The sequence below is a fragment of the Labrus bergylta genome, chromosome 2 (genome assembly GCF_963930695.1).
Source record: "Labrus bergylta chromosome 2, fLabBer1.1, whole genome shotgun sequence".
NCBI lineage: Eukaryota > Metazoa > Chordata > Actinopteri > Labriformes > Labridae > Labrus > Labrus bergylta.
In genome coordinates this window covers 17,991,142-18,018,868 of record NC_089196.1, presented here as the reverse complement: position 1 = coordinate 18,018,868, position 27,727 = coordinate 17,991,142, and the positions used below count along the sequence as shown (strand labels likewise).

The 27,727-nt window shown below is 38.6% G+C and overlaps 1 protein-coding gene across 1 annotated transcript in view; it reads left to right on the top strand.

The window, feature by feature from the left end:
- The first annotated feature begins 487 nt into the window (after positions 1-487).
- dmrt1 (doublesex and mab-3 related transcription factor 1) overlaps positions 488-27,727 on the top strand; it is a 27,676-nt gene continuing 436 nt past the window's right edge. The window contains 8 exon segments of the mRNA XM_020651378.3: positions 488-703; positions 2,022-2,190; positions 3,722-3,879; positions 7,846-7,859; positions 7,861-7,927; positions 9,827-10,007; positions 12,351-12,353; positions 26,215-27,727. The exon segment at positions 26,215-27,727 is cut by the window's right edge and continues 436 nt beyond it. Coding sequence (XP_020507034.1) covers positions 488-703; positions 2,022-2,190; positions 3,722-3,879; positions 7,846-7,859; positions 7,861-7,927; positions 9,827-10,007; positions 12,351-12,353; positions 26,215-26,375 — 969 coding nt within the window. The 3' untranslated portion in view covers positions 26,376-27,727.

Genomic DNA, 27,727 nt, shown 5'->3' with positions numbered 1-27,727 from the left:
ATTGAGAGACAGAACAGTGGACAGAGCTGGAAATCAGGGAGAGAGAGAGAGAGAGAGAGAGAGAAGGGAACGACACGCGGGAAAGGAGCCACAGGCCGGACCCGAACCTGGTCCGCCGGCCCGGAAGACCACAGCCTCCACACTTTAATTTAACTTTCCAATGAGAAATAGCTTCTTTTTTTTTTTTTTTTGTTGAGAAAAAGTTTACAAATGTTATTAGCCTACGTATGAATGAGAGACAGACTTGTAGTGAGGGGCCATCCACTGCCCCCCCACTGTCCTCCCAGCTCTCCCCCTCCCACCATAGACTCCCACACCACAGCATCAGCAAGGCGGGAGGGACTGGCACCAGTACAGACTCTAACCAGCTGAGCTTGCCCTGCTGGGAAAAACTCCAAAATAGTACCCAAAGGCAGACCACTAGGCAGGTCGCACAGTTAGGGATAGATTTATTTAACTTTTTTGTTGTTGTTGTTGCATTGCAGTCATGAACAAGGACAAGCAGAGCCAGGGGACTGGGTCCACCGAACCTCTTTCCCCATCCAAAGGCCAGAAACCTACCAGGATGCCCAAATGCTCCCGCTGTAGGAACCACGGATATGTGTCCCCTCTGAAGGGACACAAACGCTTCTGCAACTGGAGGGACTGCCAATGTCCTAAATGTAAACTGATAGCAGAAAGGCAGAGAGTCATGGCGGCCCAGGTAACCGTGAGGCGCAGAGTTCAACTCAAATTAACATTTTTCACCTGTTAAGGTTTCTTAAATACATTGTATCTGCGATGTCAAAGGTGAAATAGAAACTGTAAACGTTATTGAATATATTTTTTATTCATGTTTGTTTCACATTTTGACAAGTTGGACATGTTTCAAATCTTTTCCCACTTGATTTTAATTCTCTATCTTCACCAAGGTTAATTTGAACCTAGCTAACCTAGCTTATTGTAGAGCTCGGCTAGCTTACCCATCGTTTCCCTGTTTTTCCACCACAAAGTGTGTTTTGTTGATAGTTATCTTTTTCATAAACACATCAAAGAAACATTCAGTAACAGTTTAACAGTCTGAGCAGACCATTACACTGTTAATAAATGTTTTTAATATGTTGCTACACTTGTTGATAACAGCTGAAAGTTTACAAATTGACAGGTAAACAAGAGCAGCTACTTTCTATTCAAAGATGTGTTGAACTGTGTTGAAATCTTTGTGATTTGCAGCATTAAGTAAAATTTGCGAGGTTTGTACACCTATTTCTGAAAGATACACTTACAATTAGGCCTATTTGTATTGATTCGGTTGGGCTACAGTAATTGTAAGTTGTATAACTTTATAAACTGTTGAACTTTAAAGTATCTTAATGGAGAGAGAAACATTCATAGTTATGTATTTTATTAAATGTGTTACGATTGTTGATTTGTATTCTGTATATTTGACTAATCATTTGTTGTTCTTTTCTGTACTGCTTTGGCAACAGAGATTGCAGATCTGTCACGTCTATTAAGATCATTTGAATTGAATTGAGAGAGATTTAAGTGAAACAAGGATTTAACTATGGATTATAGTCACTTTCTCGTACTAATAAATAGTTCGGTCTAGAATATGTCCGAAAAATGTTCATCATAATCTTCAAGAACCACATTTTTCACATTTATTTTTTTCTAAAATTTGCTAAAAAGTCAGAAACCAAAATAATTTCAATTGGTGGGTTATTAAGAATAATTCAAATAGAAAATATCTTGTATTTAAGAGGCCTTTTTTTTGCCGCAGTTCTTCAATCATGGTACAGTTGTTGATGACCTTGCTTTAACGTGAAGTAGGCATACAGCTTTGTATTTTAAGTAAGAGGAGAAACTTAATTTTATTTGGAGAAAAAATACATGAAGTTAATGTAGCAGACTAGACAACAGTCTTATTGATCAATAGAAGTGTAATAATTAAATTATAATAATTTATTGTTTTTTTTGTAATATTCTTTGCAAAGTCAATAGACAAAGGGAAATATTTTATTCCCGTTTGTTCCCTCCAGGTTGCCCTGAGACGGCAACAGGCTCAGGAGGAGGAGCTTGGGATTTGTAGTCCAGTAGCTCTGTCCGGCTCTGAGGTGATGGTGAAGAATGAAGCAGGACAGGACTGCTTGTTCTCTGTGGAGGCACGATCCCCAACTCCCAGCAGCACCTCCACTCTGGCTGTCACAGGTTCAGTATTACCAGCTGTGTCTCACTAAGCCTTCCTCCCCCTTAACTACCCTGCATCACATTACCAATTGTAACTAACAGCTGATTTGCTGTTGACTAGAAGTTTTAGTTCATTTAACAACAAAAAACAAAGTTTTATTTTCTAATATTTTGGCTCCCTGAATCCTATGGACCACATCGAAAAAGAAACCTAATTTAAAATGTTGCAGAGTCTCATACAATGGTAGAGTTGCATATCTGAAATCATCAAAGACATCTAGGATGCCTCAATAATGGAAGCATACATGGATAAAACAAATTAAGGATCAACAGGTATAGGTACGCATGTATTGAAGCAAAATCTGATCTAATTAAGGAATGCTTTAAGAAAAATTACCAAAAAATGTATTTAAGCATCTCAAATGTGACTTTGATTTTACTTGTGTGATAATAGATTACATGTAGGGCTAAAACAACAACTGTAATGAAACCATTATAAGACATACGACAGCGTAGACAAGGCAAGGCAAGTTTATTTATATAGCACATTTCAACAACAAGGCAATTCAAAGTGCTCCACACAAGACATCAAAAGCATCATGACAGAGGAAAGAAAAGAACATTTAAAAATCACTGAAATTATTAAATCTGAACATATGTTCAAATAAAAATGATTCAAATGAAATTAATTGAAATCATACTGCTTTGATTTATGTTGTGAGCAAAACAATTTTGTGGGAAACGAGTGAAAATTAAAGCTGATATGGTGGCACCAACAAGGGCATGGTGTGGAGGCAGACAAAGATATCGTGTTCCCTGTCAGCCTGATAGCACATATTAAAAGTTGACCATGGTCAAGGTTGCTTACGTCTTTGCTTGTATTCTGCTTTGCACGCTTGTGAGATTGAACTTTGGGTCTTTGGCAAGGGTGAAGAAAAAGGAGTCGAGCACTCTGTGACTCACTGATGACAAGGATCAGAACAGGGACAAGAAATGTCATTATCTTCAATGGCTTCACTGGTGCACATTGTCTTCATTGTAAAAGACCAAAAGATCAGGGTCTGCCTGAGAAGAATGTGGCCTTGTTGATAAGAAAAGAACAACAGATAATAAGTATGATTTGATGGTTGTTTTCATCCCACATTAAAACTGCATTCTGATTCTGTGTTGTCTTTGATCTTCTAATTTGACATCAAAAACACTTGTCACCTGTAGATGGTGCTGTTGATAGCAATTTGAGTTTACTGATAATGAATGCCTAGACAAATCTTGTTAAGTTAAAGTGATCTTCCTTTCCTTTTAAATGATCAATCAAAAGAACTACTGCAGTTTCTGATCTGTATCAAGTAGAGCTCATTCTTGCTGTTCTTGGTTCATTTTTTTCTGCATTAGCAAACATTACATTTAAACATAAAGGTCTAGAGTACATCAATGCAGTCCTGATATTGTTTTTCAGATTCAGTGTTAATCCACACATCTAGCCAAAAACATCAAACCATGTCATCTGTACCAAACTTTGTTTTAATTTATCTCCTATGTTTTTTCCCCCCAGGGAGTCGCTCGGCTTCAACCCCCAGCCCATCAGCTGCTTCCCGAGCTCATACTGAGGGATCTTCAGACCTGCTGCTGGAAACCTCTTATTACAACTTCTATCAGCCTTCACGCTACCCCACCTACTACAGCAACCTCTACAACTACCAACAATACCAGGTGACCAACAATAACAACCCTGATTTTACCAGTAACAGTCAGTCTAATTTACCCCTTTTTGAGGGATCATTTTAGTTATTTATGTTGATCGTTACTGGTATTCCTGGGTTGCTTACTCGGCTTAACTTAATGGAGGACTTTGGTGTCACTATTTGAAACAGTAAGGCAATCACAGCAGAGTAAAGGTATGTGTGTACCAGTGTATTTAGTAAACCCACAATTCACAATCTTATTTATATAGTCCTGTGATCTAAAACTTTCCTGATATAATGTTTTTTATTTCAGTAAAATGTCTTGGCTTCAGCAGCATGAAGACAATCTTGGGGTATACATTTGTCTTCTTTCGATATGAGCAAACCGTACTCGTTTAAAAGGAAAAAAAGAAAAAGATTTAATGAAAGCAAATACAGTTTGTGTACTTTTTTGTATTTTTTGCCTTTCTTTTGTCAGTTAAGAAACTCCCATAATCATGAAAGAGTAAAATTTGATCATGACTGATCATAGTTGTAAGAGAGATCAATTTGACATGCAGGAGGTTATTGACTGTTGTAGGGTTTTTGTGTAACCATGTGATTTAAAAAAAAAAGAAACTGTGTTTTTCCAGCAAATGTGTTAGAGAAATGCCCCAAAAACCTCCAGGGGCATATATTTGGCTTTCTCTAAGCGTCGTTACAGACACAGGGATTCAAGTTCTCCGTCGCTGGATGATGGCTATCTGCCAATTTCACAAATGTAATGGTATTTTCAGTCAGTGTATATCAGACATAACCTCACATGCAAATTGCTGTTTTTACTGTCAGGTATTTGTCTATTTGCTCCCACTCTCAGTGTATAGTAGGCTTTCATTGTTGTAGCAAACATCAGTGTGCACTGCCCGTCATGTCCAGACTTGTCATTTTTTTCGTCTTCAATGCATGCCTTTTTTTTTTTTTGGACCAAAATGAAATACTGGAGGATGATAATCCCTAACATGCCGGAGTTTACCATGAGTCAAATTGTATTTCCTGCATCCAGAGCAAACACATGCAGAGTGCACCGCTACTAAACTATACGTCACAAAGGAACGCACATCAACAAAACAGGTGATGTAACAAAGTAACCACTGCCTTACAGAGCAACGCAACATAAATCCCGTATATACTTGAGTGTTTCACAACACCCTTCTTACATGTTATATTAGCTTAATAAGCTATAACTAGCGTAGAATGGGTTTTAGTTACTAAGTACATAACTTCTGTACAGTTTTAAAGTAGTCTCTAGTAGTTGTCTATTTGCTGTATTTTACTCTGACATCACTTCATCTCAAAGGCAAAACTACTTCTTAAACCACTGAACTTCTAAAAAATCTTTAGTTTGGCTTCTAGTTACTTCTCAGATTCAGTTTAATATTTCAAAATATGATTGATCAACTTTTGGTCTAAATATCTTTATTATATGCTGTGGGCATTCACAGGGTATCCAGCAGTATGTAAATAGATAAATCAATAACATGTGTATTAGACTATCAAAATGCAACAACAAAGTGACAAATCAATCCATCCAAAATGTAATTTTCAGTACAGTGCAAAACTTGTTAGAGGTACTACTTTTATGCTTGAGGAAAAGAACAAAGTAGGCTACTTATTCCATGTCCATGTTACTCATCTGTCGCTTCTGTCAACTGTTCAATGTTCAATGTGACAATCACAAAAAGATGCTTTGAACACAGCTAAGGTTGCAAGTGCAATTATGTAAACACATCAATTGTCACAATTGAAAAGCTGCCACCAGGTTATATTTTTTGCTGAATAAAAAAAGTTATCAGCTATTAACTTTATTTTTCTCTCTCTAATAAATGACAAAAAAACTTGTTCCAGCAGCGATTAAATGAATTTGTCTTGACATGGGAAATAACTGCACTCTCAGAATGCAACTGTAGCAAAACATTGTGATGAAAAGTTTGTTTTATCGTTATGCTTAAATGTGATGTTGTAGAAAGCTGATGAACTTGAAGCATGTTAGAAGTTGATTTTTCTTTATTGCTTCTAGTAGGGATGTATATATAACTTTTGTTTCTCTTTTCATAAGAGATGGATTAGAGTATTTATTTTTTTAATTAGCAGCTCTTATGCTTTTAAGTGGGACTCACTGGGGAGACGGTGTCTAGCATCCACACACACACACACACACACACACACACACACACACACACGGTCTCACATTCACCAATCTGTATATTCACACTGATTTATGCTTAAAAGTATCTCTATTGTGTCTAATCAGATGAGCTTGTGCGTGAAGCAAATTAGATCTATAACTCTTCTGAGATCTCAGATGAGGTGGTTTGTTTTTCTATGAAGAGCATTTGTTCATCTCCACCTACCTCCCCCTCCTCCACGTTCTTCCAATAGCAACATCTAGTTTTGGGGTCACTGCCTCCACTAACCTGCCAGCGCACAGAAGAGCCTGAATTGCAAAGGTTAATGGTATTGTCTGTCGGCAGAGGAACACACCGCTATGCCTCAGCGCTCAAAGGAGAAAGTGAGCACATAAATGCTAATCAGTTAGCACTCTTTAGCATAATTTAGCCATCCTCCTTTGTGATTTATGATATTTTCAGTGAAGGTGTCAGGTTGAGAGGGCTACGTGCTACGGCTATTTAAATTCAGGGACCACTTGTTTTGTATTTGCATGAAGAGCTGATTGTTTGAAGATGAATATCACTCCCACAAATACCCAGTTGCACAATTTTTTTTCCTCCAAATTTACTGTCATAATCACAAAAGTGTCAGAATATGTCCGTACAAATAAGAGAAGCAGTTAATCTTAGTTTTTTATTGCCCATTATTACTGTAACCAAACAACTATCAACAATCCACTTGCTTTTCTCCTGTCTCCTTTACCTGTCCTATACCTCCACAATTTGATGGGCAACGCTTCAATTTCAGCATCCCAAACTGAAGTTATTATCCTTGGGTTACACTATTTGGATTTTGTCTCCATATTTGATGTGAAGCATGTATCACTGCGGTCACATTTTTAGGCGATAAGGCCTTTTCTCATTCATTTTTATTGAATATGTTTCTGGAGGTGGCACTCTCCTCTCCTTTTTTTTTTCAAATTTTTTTTAAGATTTATTTTTGGGCTTCTCGTACCTTTAATTGAGAGACAGGACAGGGGATAGAGTCGGAAACCAGGGAGAGAGAGAGAGTAGGGAATGACATGCGGGAAAGGAGCCACAGGCCGCACTCGAACCTGGGCCGCCCACTTGGAAGACTACAGCCTCCGTACACGGGGCGCGTGCACCAACCACTGCGCCACCAGCGCCCCTCTCTTCTCCTTTTTAACGACTGATTGAAGTGTATATTATATCTCTTTAAAAAGTTAATATTGAATCATTCTATGATTTAAATTGTAATTATCAACCACTACATTTTATTTCTTTGCACAATTGTTTGTTTGTGTAAAATACTGGAATAGTTGAGCCACAATTGAGTAGTAGCCAGTAGCTGTGATTTGCAGAACAGTTACCAGGATAAATGGTAATGCTTTGCCCTCAAACACAGACTCTGTGTGTTCTCTGCCTCTCCTTGGACTCTTTGTTTTGGTCAGTTCTGGTTAGCTACACCAAAAGCATGATAGACATCATTACACCATCATGAAAAAATTATTTATTGTTAAGCAATAATTGCAGAGCAATTAGCAAGGTGGTTTATTTTCCTCAGTCAACCTCGGTTTAATTCTTAAGAATTCAGATGTTATTTTCAACCACGTCAGTTCAGTAAGAAAATATTTCCCTGTAAATCATCGAACTGATATAACACGTTCTTACAATATAGTGATCTTGAGCTTGAGCCCCCCCCCCCCCCCCCCCCCCTCCTCTTAATCAAAACCCACAAGTCAACACTGTGGTCTTTTATCAGCATAAACTTATCTACCTCACCCTCTGCTCTCCTGTGCACTCAGTGGTGCTTGGCTATCATGCAGGTGGATGATGATAATACAGTGGTTGTGTAGAGCTTCCAGACAGGTGATGGTGCCAGATAAGAAGACAGGCTCTCTCAGGGAGGTAAGGAAGCCCCCCCCCCCCCCCCCCCCCCAGGAGAGAGCAAATTTAGTTTAGAGAAGGTACAGTACATGAGACGCATCTGGCACAAGTCACTCTGAAATCATATCTATCATGCTACTTAATTGAGTTTGTCTAGCTGATAATAATTGCCATCAATGTAAATGTGGTTACCTAGTAAAACCTAGTGATACAAATCCATTTAGAGGCAGAGTATATAGATACATGTTATTAGATCATGTTTGTTCTTTATTCTACGATGCTGCATTAACCCCCTCTTATAACTCAAGTACATAACACACTTTGCCACCAAGGATGTGTTTGGACAGCTGTACTACTGGTCCATGCAGCTTTTAATAAGGACAGAATTGTCTTTGTCCGAGCAATATATACTGAGAAATGTTTAGAATGATCTCATTGACAGAATAAGCAATTCACACAACCTTAATCTGCAATGACTGAAAGTGAACCTTTTGTTTGAGAATGGCACAACTTGCCTTTTGTAAGAAGCTTTCACAAAGGCAGTTTTGTTTGGCACTGTTTGTGTCCCGCAAACCGTAAGTTTATTCCCCTACAGTACTCCAATCCAATCTCTATTGTATTTTTCACAGCCTAATACAAGAGCTGAGTGTAGCTTAAATAACAGTTTATAAAGCTGTCGGAGAATTGATGGTGTGGACAATACGGGTGACATATTACAGGCTGACAGAAATCAAATTCCATAAAAATGAAATTGAAAACCCTCCGTGAGGCGGCCTTGCTGCTGAGTAGACAGCTCGTTTTAAAGTTTTCAGAGGACTGGACAAAACCAGCGCAGCATGTTGCAACCTATTTTATCTACAGACAGCTGCTCAGTTAATTAAAATACTACTAGTTCTCAGTCATATGTTATTTTGTCTCTCATGTTTTGTCCGTTCAGATAGGGGTTTTTACTGGAAGTGTTTCCAGTAAATATTTGAAGCTTGATTTGCGCAATCAAATAAGAATAGGTCCAGAGAGAACAACAGTGTTTACACTGCATTTGATTTAATGGAAATTTCAACTTTATACCATATAGACAATGAAAACAAAAAATGAAGTCATTCTATAAGTTAGCATGGGGTTTGGTTATAAAATGTTAAAGAACAGACTGTATTTAATCAGAAAAAACGTTTGACAATGCCATAGAGTCTGGATTGAGTTATGGATAAAAGTAGCTACAAGACTACGTTAAGTAACATATAAAGAAGTCACTTTAGGAAATTCTGAGTTGTACTGTTTTCCTGAACAAAATTTACAAAAAGTAGCCTGATAGTTAGAAAAGCTCACTGGAGGAAGCAAAGCCTTTTTAAAGCCTGAAAGGTTTCACTCCAGCCAGCAGCACAATGTGCTTTTGGTGGGCTCAAGTGCATACATGTTTATTTTTTTGAGCCCTCCCTTTGCCTGTCAATTAAGATTAGCTCCAGCTGTATCAGCTGAAACAACAAAGTGAGGGAAACATTAATGCTTCAAAACTGAGATTAAGATAATAAATGTTCAGTTACCTACTGAGCCTACTTCAGACTAAAGTCTGATGCTTTTGTACTCTCATTTCTGTAGTGTTCAATGCAGTGTTAAACTTGTAACAGGGTATTTCTGTGTTATTACTACTCTTTTTGCCTTAATCCCTGACAATAAACAAAACCAAGATTAGCTGCTTTATTGTAGACCCAGACGTAAATTACACCAACATCGAATTGTAAAAATCTTGCAATATTACGGTCTTTTAGAGGGTGTAAGAGAGTCTTGTGGTTCCCACTTTCTGGACCTGAGGTTTCTAGGAAGCTGATGATTTGGACCTTCTCTGTGGATTCAAGTGTATGAAGACTTTTTTTCTCACGTTTGTTAAATGAGCTTTTTTGTGTTTTTTTTTTAACAAAGCAGATGCCTCATGGTGATGGTCGCCTTTCATCCCACAATGTTTCCTCTCAGTACCGCATGCACTCCTACTACCCAGCAGCCACCTATCTGACCCAGGGCCTGGGCTCCACCAACTGTGTGCCACCCCTCTTCAGTCTGGAGGACAACAATAACAACAACAATTGCCCTGAGACCATGGCAGCTTGTGAGTCACACACACACATAAACCCTCATACTTCTCAGGCCCCATAAAGTTTAACCCAGATTTGATCAACGGTGTGGTTAAGTACATTTAGGGAGGAGTGCACTCAAGACAAGTGTAAACTTTAGAAGATGAAATTAGTCTAAAGAGAAGCTTTTATAACTTTTAATGTACTTTCTTTTTGACTTTCCCTCAAATACAGACCTGTGTTTACATGTGTCTGGCTGAACAACATAAATGTTTTCAATAGTGACAATTAACTTGATTGAGTCATAAAAAGGAAAGCATGAAAGTCTGAGTGCTGTTCTCTCCTTCCTGTTATCTTTTCTGCATAAAGGATGACAGAAAGTTCACTAAAAAGTTTATCTTTGCTTTTTTTTTAAAGCTGTGAGAACCTGATACAACCTGTTATATACTTACTCAGAAAAGTGCTTACAAAGAAAATACATTCTCGGTGACATTTATTACTCAACACTCTTCCCACTCAAGTATAACAAGATCTGTTTTTAAACAACATTGGCATTTTATAAAGTCAGACTGTGAACTCTCTGCTATTGTCAAAGACAGTCCTCGGTTTGAAAATACAAGAGGGAAAAAATCACTTGGTTTGTTCCACTTTTCCTCACAAGGAGGAATCCATTCATGTCGAGCAGAAATGCTTGCATCCTGTCCCAAATGGAAAGCTGTGGCAGATGTGATCAGTTTAATTAGGTTAGAAAAACCGATCATTTTTCCCATCCCGATACTGGTAAAATATTTTCCATTAAAAGTCTTATCACTTGTTCATCAACACATATTGTCTACATGATACACTGTCCCTGTGGGCCTATGTCAAGAAAAGTATGGGGGGGGGGAAGCATCCATAAGTACAAAAGCTCAATACACAGAAACAGCCAATATCATTTTTGTTCCTTGAGAAACAAACAATAATTGTATAATTGAAGACAGTAAAGTTCTCACATTTCACCCTGTATTATTGATTAACAGTTTTAATGAAAGCAAAATTGATGGTATATGTACGAGCCTAAGTGAGACAACAGTGCATCGGTGAGGAGTGGTAATAATGCTGAAATATATATGCATATTTGTAATTAACATACTATAGTTTTTTCAGTATTTATAGAAAAATATACAACCATTTACAGTTTACCTTACCTGATAAAACTACTATTAAATACTACTAAATGGTTACTTAATAATCCAAAGGTGATGATATCAGTCTGAACATAAATTAAAATTCTGGGGTTAAATAGAAAAATATGTAAAGTAGGATTAACGGTACAATTCTTTGATAGATGTCAGAGTAAAGTAACTGAACCCAAGCTGTTTTAGGGTATTCAAGCTACTTTAGTTAATTTTGTTATCACAGAAAACTATCAGACATCTGACAGAGCATCGCTGTTTGTTTTGGCCCTGGTTAAAGATGACATTGATCTAATCTCTGATGATGCAGCATTACATTATTGGCACCCAACAATCTCAGAAGGGAATCTCAGCTGGCCACTGCTAATGGTGGTTGCTTGGATTTTCTGCCAGTTGCCCGTGAATATGGGTAAATTGTGTTTATGACTTAACCTGTAAAGTATTTGTGGAGCTTTCAAAGCAATTCATGTAAGTTGTCGATGAGCCGGGGATAAGGGGACACTAAAGGGAAGAGAGAGAGAGGTCTTGCAGTGCTTAAGGAAAAATCATTTGTTTTTAACTGCAGTACTTTTCTCCTCATGTTTTGGTACATTTAAAAGCCCGTTCGAAATGCAGATTGTGTCCTTTCTAACCAACATTTTTCACTCAGAAATTGCAGATACATTTATAGTAGTCCTTTCTAGCTATGGTGTGATTTTTGTATGCTCATGTATTGGCTTTAGGTGCTTCAAGACATTTGCATGAAATGTGTCCAAATCTGAGAAAGAGAAACCTTTCTAGTGTTAAATGTTGCTGAAATATCAGTGTGTAAAACCCTAACCCTAACCCTAACCCGGCTCTTTCTATTGTTTACTCAAAGACAAGGAGCCAAATTCACTCTTACATTCTTTGACTTTTGGATTATTTGTTGTTACTTTTTGGCAGTTAAAACCATTTAAAAAATAATTTCCCACCCTAGTTTATCCCCTGTATGGTTTAGTGTGTGTTTCCTGAGCATCCCAGCATCATTTCTTCTACATCAACATCCTTCTGTTAGTGAAATACATGGCAGACTCCACCAGCATCACAACCTTAAAGACCCCCTTCTCTCCTTGTACCTGCATTAGTTTATGACTTTCACCTGTACATTTCCTGTGAGGGTCCCACGTCAGCCCTCCTGCCGTGAAAACTCCACGCTCCATTACAAGAGAACAACAGTCTCAGCCGGTGGTCCGTCATTTTGTCAACATAACACACACTCAGCAGCAGAAAAAAAACAAACCGTAAAAGAATCTCAAGGTTTTATACTTTTATTCCGACTTGGGGGGGAATCTCATTGAAACACCTTGACACAGGTTGTGGATTTTTATTTTGTAGTTTGCTTACATCAGGAGTGATTATCCCAGTTTCTGGGCTTCTGAAGTCTCTGAGAGGACTCATGCCTCTTTTATATATACTGTATATCTCAGAACTACTTATTTGACACCAACATTATTTTTAAAAAATGTATTTAATTTGCTCTCAGTATCTGCTATAAGACAGTGCCGAGTTAAATAGCTTGTTAGAGGTTGACTCAGCTCTCCTTGTTATCAAATAGTTAGTCTAAACATTTGCCCCCCTCTTGTCATTGACCAATACCAAATCCGGTGCGTGGGAGTGTGTCATATCTACACACTGAAGATGAGGCTGAAGATGAGCCCTGTTACTGCAGAGGAAGCCTCAGTGTCTAAGATGGTGTGTGAAACATTTGGATGTCTGTCCTTACCCTTGTCTCCAAGACTGTGTGTGTGTGCGGAAGTCTTTCACTGTGTCCTTGATGTAGTTCCAAGGCTAATTCACATCTTATCAGCTGAGTATAAATCACTCTGCATGGGTATGAGCATGTTGTTCTTGTGATCATCAAATAGTGAACTTTTTATCCATTGTAGCGGCATAATTATTTCTGCAGCTCTTTTGCTTGTTGGTTTGGTACTATCAATGATTACTGTGTATCACATTGTGTTTAGCCGATTTCATCCAGAATGACATAGAGCTTATTTTTTTTTTAAGTCAGGCAACAGAACATTAACGTGTAATTTTTATCCGAAAATACAAAATAGTCTTTGCTTCTGCCTCCTAATTTGTGAACATCTGCTCACAGCTGTAATTAGATATAGATTACATTATTGACACCCCCCCAAGTACATAAATAAAATACAAATATATTGATAAAAAAACTTCCCAGCACCTCTTATGATGTCTTGAAATAACTAGTTTTGTCTCAATAACAGTCCTCTGCCCGATAAATAATCATTTTGCTTTCAAGGAGCTACAAAATTCATGTAAACATTAACATTACAGAAGCTTCACCTTGGTTTATTTTTGTCACACAGTTACAAAAAAGTGATTACCAGACAAATCTTTCTTTTTTTATGTTTTGCTATTATTTTTATACCTATTTTAAACTGTTGGAAGGTGTTACCTAGACATTTTTAAAACTTCTACTTCCTACTTTTTAATAAAGAACAACTTATAATTTCAAAATAGTTGGCCAATTTGAATGAAAGGTTGTAGTATAATTTCCAACATCAACAAGGCAGCTTAAAATAATCATAAGCGACAGTGCAGTCCTTTGTCCTAGTTGATGATTGAATTTGAAATCACATTGCAACGATAACTTTTGAATTGAATAGTTTATAATTGTTGTCCTTTGATCCATAATGTTGTATACCTCGTATCTTCCATGAGGAGGAAATAGCTGTGATCTTTGAGTCTACCTGCCCTCCCCTCCTACCTGGCTGCCGAGCAGCGCTCCGTCAGATTTATCTCCCTCCCAGGATAGGACTAATCAGTTGGCCAAATACAGAGATCCAAATAACCTTCAGGAGTGCCACGCTGTCCTTCCCCCCTCCCCTACTCACCTCCTCTAACTCCCCCCTCCCCTCCCCGCCCTCCCCCTCCACAGGCCCCGCTGTCTCCGCAAAATTGCCTTCTGGAGTTAGTGAGCGGGAACAGTTAAGATTTACAAACAATGATGAAGCTTGTCATGCGTCTTTCTCCATCCGTCACGGCGGGCCGGGTGGAGCTGTGGGTAGAGCCGTCCTGGTGTTCTTCATAAAAGCCAGCTCTCTGTGAAATACGCCCCCGGTTGGCCTGTTTACTGCCCCGCGCTCGTCAGCAGCTCCGCCGCTGTAAATCGCAGAGCGGGAGGTGACAGCGCAGTCCATCAAACTCCCACCCCACCTCGCTGCCCTCCCAACATCTCACCTCACACTGCCACCTCCCCTCCGCCTTCTCCTTCACATATACACACACTCACACTGTTTCTAAACTAAGATCTACCCCACGAGGCTCAGATGAGCTGCCCAAAAAGAGTTATGACTGTTTCAGTCTTATAGGAGACAGCTTCAATCCAAGTCTGTCTGACTTTATGTTCTCTTTATTTTTTGTCCTTGTCTAGACTTTTCAAATTTCAGACCTGCTCAAAGTTTGCAAGCTGCTCGCACAGCAACTTTTCCTTTTCACATACGCAATACTTTTGTGTTTAAATAAGATTTATACAAAAGTCAGACCCCAAACATCGAGCGCCGCTGTGCTGGCTATACATTTGTCTGTTTTGTTATATTGGTGTCAGCGCAGAGCGTACAGTAATTTAAATGCAAATGAGATTGTTGAGGTATTGCAGATGTTAATCCTGCTAATCGATAGACCTGTGTGAGCCCATTAAGTTAGAAATCCATTACTATCTTTCTAGATGATATCTATTGATTTTCTTGCTTCAATCTATACTGTACTGTACACCCAAGTGAGTTACTGCTTATAAAGTCTGTGGTTTCATTTTCCACACCCACTCAGAAAAAAAGGATAAAAACAACAGAGAGATTGCCTTCAGTAAGTTTCTTTGTTTCGTGTGTAAAATGGGCTTTACCTGCTTTCAGATCCTATTACCTCACACACCCACACACTCACACACACACGGGCAGTTAGGGAAGTCCCTTCAAACACACACAATCCATGTACTGTACTGACACACACATACGCACACACACAGACTCGTGGCCCCACTCATTCTGCAGTTGTCAGAGAGGCCTCTCACTCTTTTAGATTTATTCAACCTGAAACAAATCTGTACTTCAATCCAGTAGGTGACCTTATCAGAAGAAGTGCTGTTTCATGTCATGTAGCAGCAAGAGTTCATTTCCTTGGTCACTGATATGCTGAGAACATCACTCATTTCTAGACACAAGCTGCTGTGTTTTACTGAGAAAAGGCTGAGGCACAAAAAGGGCTATTGCTTTGGATTGTGTGGTATTCAACTTCATAGTCAAAAGTAATACTGTTCGTAGTTTAACCTTTGCCAAATAGAAGTTTTTCAGGCATCTATGTCATATATTTAATTATGAATGATTTCCATTTTTAGTCAGGACTGGCTTTACATTAATGCGTGAGTGCTGTTAAAACATGTGTTACATTTATTTGAGTTGTTCATAAAAATCTACTTTCCAACCACAGTGAGGCAGATTTTTACCCAAACCTGTGGTCCCCTGAATTGTTCACGAGGCTTTTAATTTAATTAAGTATAGATAGTAGAATTAGAAAAAGTATGCAGATTAATTGGTCATCAATAGGTTATTTTGTAGATGACAACTTAAACAGACCACTTGCAACTCCCCTTACAAGATACAGTATGAGCATTTAATCAAAGGGCTTTTATTTTGTCTCTATGCATCCATGTTTTAAGTTCCCTCTGGTATGGAACTTTATACAAATAATACAAGTCTGTAATTGACTTGACTTTTTTTCCCTTTCTGGAATAAAAAAAAAGATGGAATGAGACAATGATCAACCAAATCACTCATACTTGCAGAGTTTTCGTACTGCATTTCCCTTTTTTAAAACTAAATATGAGTAAACACCACACACAAAAAAAGTTGCTGCCGTTCACAACTTTCTTGCTACCTTACTAACCCAAGATGATATCCTTACAAATGTTCAGATAAAATAACTTGTTTTAGTTGAGGTAATGGCTTCATTCAATCTGTGAATAAGAGCCAACAGCAGAGAGAGAAATGGATCCTGCAGGGTCCCAGAAGACCCCTCAGGCCCTTGTTGTGTGTGAGGCTGATTGAGTGTCTCTCTTGCCTCTTGGTTACAGTGTAAAAGTCCTGTGTGGCCTGTCAGATTGTGTTCCCCACCCTGCTGTGCTGCTAAGTGCCCTGATAGCCTGCGGGGCTGTGGATGGGCTAAATACCGGTGTAATTGTCTGCTTGGAGCACAAGCACCGTTGTAATGTGTTGTACAACACCACCATTAACACAGGCCTGGGGCTGAGGGGACATTAAATGGCCTGGGCGGTGTAGTTTATGTCCTCTTCGCCTCACTCTCGATTTCCCTCCCTCACTTACACACACGCACACTCTCACACTGTCCAGCTTTAAGTGAAGGATGTGAGGTACTTCACTCTGTTTTCAGTCTCTCCCTTTTTTAAATGCAGTTTCTTCAGATAAAAGAAGTATAAGACAGTTAAATATAGATAAGAAGCTCTTTGTTTGAAAAGTGTACATCTTTTTTCTGCTAGTTGAGAAACTATAATCCAAATTTATCGCGCAGACTTTACCCGGAGTTTATCCTGCTGGACGCCTAGTATTTTATCCGCAAAAAGTCTGAGTGAGCTGATGTCTGAACGTGGCAGCATATACTCCGGAGGATTCACCTCGAGCTCATCTCGAGCCAATGGGACCCCAGTGACGTTTATGTACAGTGACTGCTGCACGGTGCATAAAGTGTCTGCACGCGATCACTACGATCTCCATGCATGTAATTAAACGGCTGCATTATGTTTTCTGTTGGTCAGTATGTTGTTCTCCACTCTCTTGTGGATGTTGTCATTCCATTGGATTACACATAGCATTGATATAAAGACAAATATTCTCATTATAGCGTCGTGTATCGGACTCTGTTGCTATGGCCGCTACTTCCGCGTTGTTTATTTACGTCACGTCTTACCTCAGTAAATCCCCCCCCCCCCCCCCCCCCCTCCCCTCTGACAGGGAAAGTCCCCCGCTGTGAGGAGCATATGTGAACGACTAGGTCGGGAGAATCTCCGGAGCGTTTCTCCTGTAATTATCTAGATATTATCCGGAGTGCATATGTAAAAACGACTACACACATAGCATTAAAGCTAAACTAGGTTGTATCAACATTGTTACAATGCAGCATAAAAAAAAAAAGACTTTCCTGTTCCTGCCCTGGTTTTTGACTCTAAGGCTTCACACTCGTCTTGATTGAATTCACTGAGGCTGCAGTCAAGACTTCTACAAAAGGTTGTTTAATCCTGGCACTTTTTTTCCAAGATGTTAAAATCGATGGTAAAGGAAGTATAGCAGTGCTTTCTTATTAAGATTCAATGCACATCAATCACACAGCATTTAATTTTACATTTCCAATTCCTTTTATCTATTTAGGTAATCTTACTACCATAACTGTGATGCTGTTGGTTATTAGTTACGTTAAATTCAAGTTCTTTACCCCAAACAAGAATGAAGCCTACAAGAAAAAAATGTGCTAAAATTAATCAAGATTCAATTTGAATCCTTTTTGAGAAATATGTTATGTTGGCAAAGATTAGCACATTATATTATTATTATAATTTTTATAATGATGATTTTGGAAGAATGTCTGTTGAACCAAATTACTTATTTTATTTTTATTTTTACATTACTTGAAAATACTTGCCTGTGATCACAGAATCTGCACATTTTGTTTCCAAACAGATAGGGCTGTGTGATTGGAGGATAATAGATTGTAAAGGATTAGAATGTGTGCGCGAGCCACCAAAGCAGAGAGATCATCAATCAATCAATCAATCAATCTTTATTTGAACAGCGCCAATTCATAACAAATGCTATGCCGAGACACTTTACAAAAAGCAGGTTAAAGACCTTAATCATTGCTTTATTACAAAGACCCAACGTTAATCCATCATGTGCACAGTACTTAGCAACACGCAGCAAAGTTACAGTGGCAAGAAAAAAATAAATCTTGGGTAAAACCAGACTCGTGATGAACAGCCATCTGCAGAAACTACAGTCCCTATTATCCTTTGCAGTTCAATGCTCATACATGGACGAATCCAAAGGTTTCTTTTCCCATCCAAATCACACTATTCGCTGGTCCGTTTTCATACGTTCCATACAGGAACACAGATAAACCAATCATAGCAAACTGTAGGCAGTGCCTTGAATGTGTTATTCCCTCCCCCTTTGACTCACATCAAAGTGGGACTCGTGGTTGAGAAAGGAAACTTAAGTTATTCCCTTAGGGTGCCCCATGTGACGGGGAGCACATTTCAGTAAAACACCACTCATTAGCCCTCAAAACTGCACTGATTCTCTCATGAAGGAGGACCCTGAAACTCTCCTTATTCCAACATGTGACAGTTGGTGGCTCATCCTTTATCTTGTTAGTCAAAATACATTTTCTGGCCAATAACTGAAATTTGTCACAGAGTTTAAATTCCTTTGAGGGGAGGCCAAAAATGAAATGGCCTGAATCTCTCTTAATCGTAATCCAAAAAATGCCACAATTTTTGACAAATTGTACCCCAGAATCTATCTAAGATTAAGTTTAATACTTGTCACACAGAGTTGAGGTCTGACGATCCAGTTTGTTTAGTATGCGAGGGGTTAAATGTAAATAGTCAAATATTTTATACCATCTCTCTGTCTGTTAAAAGTAAAGGTTGACCTTAATACTTTAATGGCTTCCTTCCAGTCATCCTACAAAGTGTCCACCTCTGTGCAATATTTGCTTCATTACCTGAGCTGAAAAAGTAGAGCTGTGCATAAAAGTCAGAGAAGATACATTTTTATGGCACACGGGCACCATTCCTTATATCTCTATATGAAACAAACTCTGTTAGTTTCCGTGCCCCCCTACCTAATCATGCTCTTCCAGTCCCTTTCATTGTGTTGTTCTTTTTTGCAGCAGCTCAGCGTGGATTGATAAATGATGTTGCCTTGGCAGCTCTCTGAAACAGCTGAATGATTTGGATAAACATATATGGCAGCTTTAGCACCCGCGAGAGGCGTCCTCCTCTCCATAGCAATATATTTCACTCTTCCTGTGTCCTTTACTTTGGCATTTTTCTTACCCTGTCGACTCTCAATGAATCTCATGTTTAAAACGTAGTGATAGAAAAGTCCAGGAAATATTGATCGGCCCGCCTCAGCTCATTATTGCATATCCATAACTTTTCGACGGATAGCCTCAGAAAGCCGGGAGATAGACTGACAGGCCATTTTGTGAGTTGATGGGGCACAGTAGCCGAAATAGAGATTCAGCATAGGGACGAGGGCTGTGTCACGCCTCTCCGGCAGTCATCTTTATCAGGGACAGATTGGTTAACAATGCAGGAGCAAAGGTTCCTCTCTGCTTAATTAGCCTTTGACCCCAAGCACTGATGCCTTCTGTCACCCTGTGTTTGGCCTCCACACTCCTCAGCTCCATAAGAAACCAATAATGAGCATTTAAGTGTTCCTGACCCCTGTAATGGCTGCATAAGAGACTGCATCCCTTTAAACAATTGTCTCAATGGCTCTGCATTGGGTGGGTGAGAATGAGCAATAGAAGATTTAACTGTACGCACAATACAGTGTAAAGTGGTTTTCTAAATATTACACAATGGTTGTTTGTCTCTTTTATTCCACCTTTTTATAACAGTAAGGTCTGTAGTCACAATCCAGTGTTAGCACTTTTGCCCTTTGCTTAAACAGCACTGCATATATTTCAGAAGCCAAAACCGGTCTCAGAAGTTATCAGATCGTTTACATTAAAATCCTCACCATAAAATCTGGAACAAACGTAGTGCTGGTAAATAAGACGTAGTCTGTTTTTTGGGTCTCTCTGAGTTATAAAAGGTTCCATTGTGTGAAGCAAAGTCCACAACATACAGTTTATGTGCAGCTCTTTTAGTAACATCTGTCTTTTGCTTAGTGGAGTTTGTACTCATGCCAGCTACCGGTACAGTGGCAGAGCTCTCAGCCTACATTGATAGTTGTAAAGTACAGACCCACAGCCCGTGTGTCATACTGCCCAACTCCGCTGGTCACTTGTTGTCTTTATTTGTGGAGTCTTTTCAATGAAACCAGCACATCACAAGGTTTATTTACTTAACAGCGTAAAAAGTGGTACTACCAGCCTGGTCTGCCCCTACAAGGGTCTGGGCTTCGTCCTGAAAGGCTCAATGATGTCATCATATCTTTGCACATTGTAGTAATTGTAGCTTGCAATCCAGGATCAGCTTGTAGAGGAGGTTCAGTCTTTTAAATATCTGGGAACAGAGTTTGACAACTGTCTCGTTCTTTTCAGCATGCAGATTATGTGTATAAAAAAGCACAACAGTGTCTCCATCTGATGAGAAACCTAAGGACTCTTCATCTCAGCAAACACATCTTCCTCTCACTTATAATAATTGGTACATCGCAACCTACCTTCTCTGAACTGTATAACCGCTCGGTGATCAGGAAAGCCATCCTGATCACAGAGGACCCCTCTAATCCCCTCCACCACTCACTCCAGTTACTGCCATCAGGCAGACGCTACAAAGTCTCTCTGGCCTCGGAAAAAAACTTCTATAAGTTAGGTACAACTAAGATTTGACAGTAAACCAAAGCTTTACAGAAATGTAGTCCTCCCTCCTTAGAATTTGGTCAAATTTAATTTGCATACTGTAATGATAATGTGTTGGAAACCGATTTGATATCTCATCTTTTCGGATTTCCTGCGAGTTTATTTTGTTTTTCTAGACTTAGAATACTTCATAAAGACTTGCTGAATTAGGAGTCATTCAAGAAGGTCAGATAAGAGCATTGTTTTGAAACTGAGGGTGAAGGTCTGTAGTTTGCACATCAGTTGAGTGCCCTGAGCCTTCACTGTTCACTGCTCAGTATTTAAAGCCTGCCGGGCTGCCTGTCTGCTCTTTGACTGAGTTTTCTGGATCATTAATTCCTGCTGCTGGCTGATGAAGAGCCAGACGTCCATGTCATTTGTAGAGAGAGGAGCGTCCATCTCTACGAGGGGACGTCCTCAGCTGGACACCTATGAGACCTTCTCAAACTGTCCAGGGACGATTTTTTTAGACACAGCTCGTATCATTTTAATAGCGGCCATTTAATCCCAGGCCAACCTTGTCATGTGACAGGCACCTCAACATCCTGAAGATTGAATTTTTGTTCCCTTGATGATGGCCTCCACTAAGTTCTCTTGTCCCCGGGCAGCACTGACAAATTTAGACGGCATATTGTTTTCTGGTAACTTCTTTTGGGCATTGATTATTGCCACAATGAAATTATTTTGGGTGAGGAAGACCATGAGACACAGTCGAAAGTCAAAATGTTCTTCTTATTGTAATAAGTGTCTTTATTAAAAAAAAGAAAGCTGTATGAAAACGGTAAAATCCTTTAAAACCTCCTTAAGTGTTTAAAAGTGTTTTATTTTCTCTTGAGCTCGTTCATTGCATTTGTCAAAGAAGAGATGATGTGTTCATTATGATCATGTTGAAACGAGAAAGGGGCCTTCGTCAAACTTTCACCATAAAACTGGAACTTACTGTCCAATACATTTTAGTTGTTGTTGGAGGGAGCATCAATATTTGTAGTGATTTGTAGCAACAATCTAAGCCCAGCTCATGAGCCCTCATCCCTATACATCTCTGCAAAAAGTCCTCAGTGTCCATGCTGAAACAATGAACGTAAACGTAGGGGAGATGAACCCATAATTTAGAATCAGAATATATTTTATTGGCCAAGTATGTGGGCACATACTGTACAGGGATTTGACTCGGGCACTGCATTACTCTCGATATATTATATCAGCGTAAATTAGTGATAGTAGAACTAATCATTTCAATGTCTTTGTGAAACAGAACATTTGATTAATAAAAAACAAATAAGACAACAAAATAATAAACACATACAATGTTTAAAAAAATCCATGTTTTACTGAGTAAAAATGATTTGACATAATGGTGACATATTCATAAATGTATTCTTCTTATATGATCTTGTAACCTTATTTGTCATTGATATTACGTACACTAAAAAGCCCAAATATAAACAACATTGATTGAATTGTTTCTTCCCTAATAATTTACTGTTACATTCATACATTTTCAGTTTAGTTTGTTTTACTGTACTTCCAGACTTCAGGAACTCACTCACGTCCCTGCAGTTTAATGCAGAGCTGTGTGTGTTTACTTAAGTGTTATCTACCCCTATGACTCTTGTGTATGGTGGATAAGTGCAGAGTATGAAACCCACAGAGAAAGCTTATCCTCACTGGATCAGACTGAATTACCATCTCCTCTAACATCTGGGCTTTTGTTCTCCTGTTTGGCAGCAGCAGAAATGATTGCACCTCCATTCGCTCCCTCCCTCCTCTCCTTCAGCGGGACAAGTAGGAGGTTAAAAAAGCTTCCTTTTGTTAGTCCACACAAAGACTGTTTAATAGTTTGAAATCTTATATAGAGTGCTGAGTGACTGGGAAAAGGGCAAAAGTTCATTCAGGAGAATAAACTCTCTTTCAAAATCGCATACAGGTAAAGTCGCCCTTGTTGCAAACTTTATATTCCCACAGCCTGAACCTTAAATAGACTAGGTCTCACATAAGAGCTCGTATTTTCATGGTTTACACCAAGAGATATAGAGAGTGCAGTTATAACAGCAACATACAGTATCTATAAATGTATGCTTCACAGCTTAACTAAGATATCCCATTGTGATGGCCTTCAATTTAGCTTTCAGAAAGAAAACAGATATCTGCATGCAAGAGCAACTAACAACCCACTCTTTGACATTGTTTCTCAACAGAAATTGGCTTCTCAAGTTCCTGGTTGGACTTCAAACAAAAGGAAAAACTGAAAAACGTCACGAATAACTACACTGAATATTTAATAGAAAACAGAAAGGAGGTGGAATAAGTGAAAATAACAATGAAGGACACAGGAAGTTAACAAGATAAGCACAAATTAAAATTAAATGATTATACATTAAATGTGTTTGGACTGTTGGACTGAAAAGGCCATTTTCAGGGTCAGAGAACTCTTTACAGTTTTGCTGACATTAACACAGAAATAACCACTGTAGAAGATAAAATACAGAGTATGTAACTCGGAACCAAGAATTGGCTAATTGTTCATGTTAACTTGTAATTATCTGCATGAGTTTTGTCATTTCCAGGTGATCTGAGGCTAATTGATAATAAGGCCCTGTGGTGTTTCAGCAACATTAATCTGTATTAAACAGGAGAGCAGAGGACGGTCGGACGCAGCAGAGAACATGTGTACAGCAGCGCGTCATGATTTAACATCTCCAGTGAAACTAACACGTCCAGTTGCTCTCAGCCTTTAATTACATCATAGATTTCCTGCTGATGAACAGGCCGAGAATTAACAATGAACAGGCTAATTCACAGCTGCTTTCCCCCCACCCACATAATGTTATTGCTGTACAAGTAGACCACTGAGGGATAAAAAAAAAAGAAAAGAGTATGGTGCACTTAGCTACACAAACATTAGTATTAATGATTGGGCTGCCAGTTTGGAATTGGTGACAAACTGCAGACGAGCAAAAAGTGGAGTCCAAAACCAATCAGGAAGTTAATGAGGGGAAAAATTGCTCCTCCTTTTCTCCCTCCCACCACTGCTGAGGAGGAGAGAGAGAGGGCGAGGGATGAGGCCAATCAAGGCATCAGAGGATTTGGGGGAAAACATGGACATCAGCTTTGGTTGATGTTGTTTTGATCCTGATAAAGTTATTCTCTATAAAATGTACAATCACAAATATAAACTGCTAATAGATAAGAACTTTAAAGCTAAACTAAAAACATTGAAACAATTTTGGATATTATCTGAAAGTGATGATAATCAAATATCTTAAAATAATAATAAAATGACTACATTAAAGTTAGTAAGATTGTGTCTCTAATTAAATATATTGAATATGTTTTATTGTTTTCTAGGGTTAATTTATTTAATCATCTGAATGATTATGCTAACATGTAGAGATTGATTAAAAATAGTTTTCCGATTGATTTGTGAACAATTTGATCTTTACAAGATTAAAAAAAGAAAATAGAAAAAATGACAAATCTTTAAATGTCAATTTTGTTGTCCAGAAATTAACGGATTTAAATTACATCAAAATGAAACAGAAAATGAACACATTTAATTTTGAGAAGCTGAAAAAAGTTTTTATTTGTAGCATGTTTGCTGAAAAAGGGAAAAAACTAGTTTATTTAGTATAATATTTAGTTTTGTTTTAGCGACATTGAGCCCATTTCAAACTGTACAAATAACTTTTAAATGTTAACAAGAATGTATTAATAAAACTGTTCAATACCACAGCTCTATTACACTTACACTCAGAGATTCAGTCGTGAGAATTTGATGGTTTAAAGTCAGTTGGACCTCACAAACACTTTTGGCCATATCTCAAGGAGTCATGTGCTCATGATGAAATATCACAGCTGACTTATATGGACAAAATGATACTCTGGAATAACATGTGGTTATGAGACATACACATTAAAGAGCAGGAATGTCCATATTTAAAGGGTTGTCTAGTGTCATGGCTTCAACTTTGTTTTCTATCATAGTTCGCCTTTAGCTTTGATTGCCGTCATTGTAAACGACTACACATTTCTGCTGGCCTCACAGCAGTATTGGTGTCATTATGTGTGTGCAGTCACAGTGCAGAATCTGTAGACAAGTGTTAAAATGGACGGGTGCACTTGCTCTAATGTTAACAGTAAAATATCTGATGGTTTTGTTTAGTGTGTGGCGTCTTCACGTCTTGCTGACTGATTCAATTTGCCATAAATCCAGAGCTTTGTGGAGATATTTTAGCTGTACAAGAATATTTATATATCTGCGAATTCAGCACTATCACAGAAGACTGTTTGCTCTGCAGTGCTGATGATACCACTGCTGTTTTGTCTGTCTCACTGAAGTAATTCTATTCTCCTTTTTATTTACTGGCCTCACTGTACGAAGACATTTTCTAATTTTATGTGTGCTGCTGCTCTGTACACACGAGCCAATAGGACTTTATCATATTAATGACTTTGAGGAGTATCCAAGAAAAAGATTTGTTGCTCAGTATCTGAAAGAGAGGAGAGAGGGGGAAATATCTGAAGCCTTTCTTCTTTTAGCATGAGTAAACATACTTTGTTGGGGGACCAGATGTAACAACATCAGAACTTAAGAAATATGTGCTGATTCATGACCAACATTTGATGTTAGCAATAGTATGCACCCCTCAAAGAGGAATACAAGAGAGCAGACCAGTAGTAGTACTTGTCAGTGTGAATGCAAAATACTTTCAGTCTTGGATGATGCAATACCTATTCTCTGAACCCTAGTTTGAATGACAACATTTGATGTTAAATGATTTAACATTAAGAAATAAAGTAGTATTTTGCAAGTATTTATAGTGTCCATACATTTCTGTACAGAATCGTATGGCCACACACTGAGCTGCATGATCCTCGCTAAAATGTGAATCAGGATAATTTTTCTCCCTGAGAACTGAGATCACGATTCTCTCACGATTCTTATTTTTTCAACTTTTAAGTGAAAACTGCGGCTCCAACTCCACCCCATAAAGCATCTGCCTCCTTCCTCATTGTCTACATTTGCACTGCATATCCAATTTGTGGTTACTATAGTAACAGCTGAATTCCACCAGATACATGTTCAGACTTTTTCTGGCCCGCCACGGCAGCGAAGCTGATAAAGAAAGGTTGGAAATATAGGCTTCTTGGACAGCCATAGATATACCTGGGCGGCAGGCTGATTATTGTCTATGTGGGGGATACAATGACATGAATGCAGCTTGTTCTGAATGCAAAGTGAATCAAAGATCATGTAGAAATGAGATCCCATGTATGTATGAATCAAGATTGTGATTTCGTTACGATTAATCATGCAACCCTACCACACACGCCATGTTTTTTTGTCAAAACCTGAAAGCAGATTGGGAAAGGCACCCTTTCGACAGTTCTCAGCACACTTAGAACTGAAGTGTATCGACTGTGTTTCTCGTCTCTGCAGTATTCCCTCCTGGAGGTATTGCTACTGGTCACGACTCCACCATGACCTGCAGGTCCATCAGCTGCCTGGTCAACTCTGACATCAACGCTGAGTGCGAGGCCAGCAACGAGACGCCAAACTTCACCGTTGACTCCATCATGGATGGTGATGCTACCAAATAAAAGAAGCTAAGAAGAACATTACACGACAAAAGCATTATGAGACAACTTGATCACAAATGTTCCTGCAAAATAGTTATATAGTTAGTTGTGCTACAAGTTTTACTGTTTCTGTATGAGGCACAATAACATGTACTTTATATTGTTTTAGAGAGTACAGGTAGTTAGCATTTGTTTTGTAGTTCATTTGTAGCCACACAACAGTTCAATCTGCTGTTACAGCCAGTTCACGAGTGGAAAGTGTATGCTGCCTTCAGAAATGAGCAATTCACAGAAATCAACATTCATTCTCAAATATTAGGAAGTCTCCCTGGATAAACGGACCCTTTGTCCATTCACACTCTAAAAGATGGCTGAGTACACAGTTCATAAGTCTGACTGTATTTATATGTGAAGTTCAACACTTGCTTTAACCCTCCAAAAGCAACAGCTTATGCAAAAGTTATGTGTTTTTAATACCGAAAGGAAAAGTGAAGCAAAAGCAGAATAATGGCTTTAAATTTGACTTGTGTCATTTTCACACTGTAGAAGCAGAGGCTTATAAAGATAGAAATTGACAACATTGACAATCACAACACAGGCTTAGTGTTTATTAAGAGCAAAAAAATATATTTGATATGAAATTTGAGGCACTTATTTAGAAATGTCAGAGGTGAAGTCTGACTAAATGGGGTGTTTGTGTGCCCTAATTTTCTTTAATTTCCCCCTGCAGTTTACATACATGCATTTTGATTTCTCAGTAATTTATTAGGTAACAAGCTTGACCCTAGTCTTTCTAGTGAACAATAATTTAAGGATCTGCAGATCAAAAGATGTTGACGTCCCAGAAAAAATGATTTTGTTTTCTTTTAAATTATTATTAATGACTTACCAACAGACCAAATGGCCGTCTTTTACTGAAATCATTGATTAAAAGTTTGTTTCACCTGTAACACTTAACAGTGTAGTCACATTGTACTCACACTTAAAGACCGTACCAAACAAGTAGATGTAGTCTCTGTCAGATAATCATTTCTGGAGCAAAAAGCGGTTGGGTTTTATACAAGACTATGAGAATATGAGCCTTCTTCTTACTTCATTTATTACCTCACCATAGCTATTCCTAACAAGGTAATGGTTTCACCTTTCTAAACCATCTCCTTTAACCATTAAATGATAGCTTAGTGTTTACAACCCTCCGCTCATCTCCAGCTCCGCACTCTGGTCCAAATATTGTCACATATAGTCCGCAAGACAAGATGCTTATGGCCAAAATGCAGAACTCTTTGCTTTAAAACCAGCAGTCAACATAAAGATGGCTACGTATGCTCCTTACATATAGTTTTGTGAACCTTCTGATAGGCTTTAAAACGCAA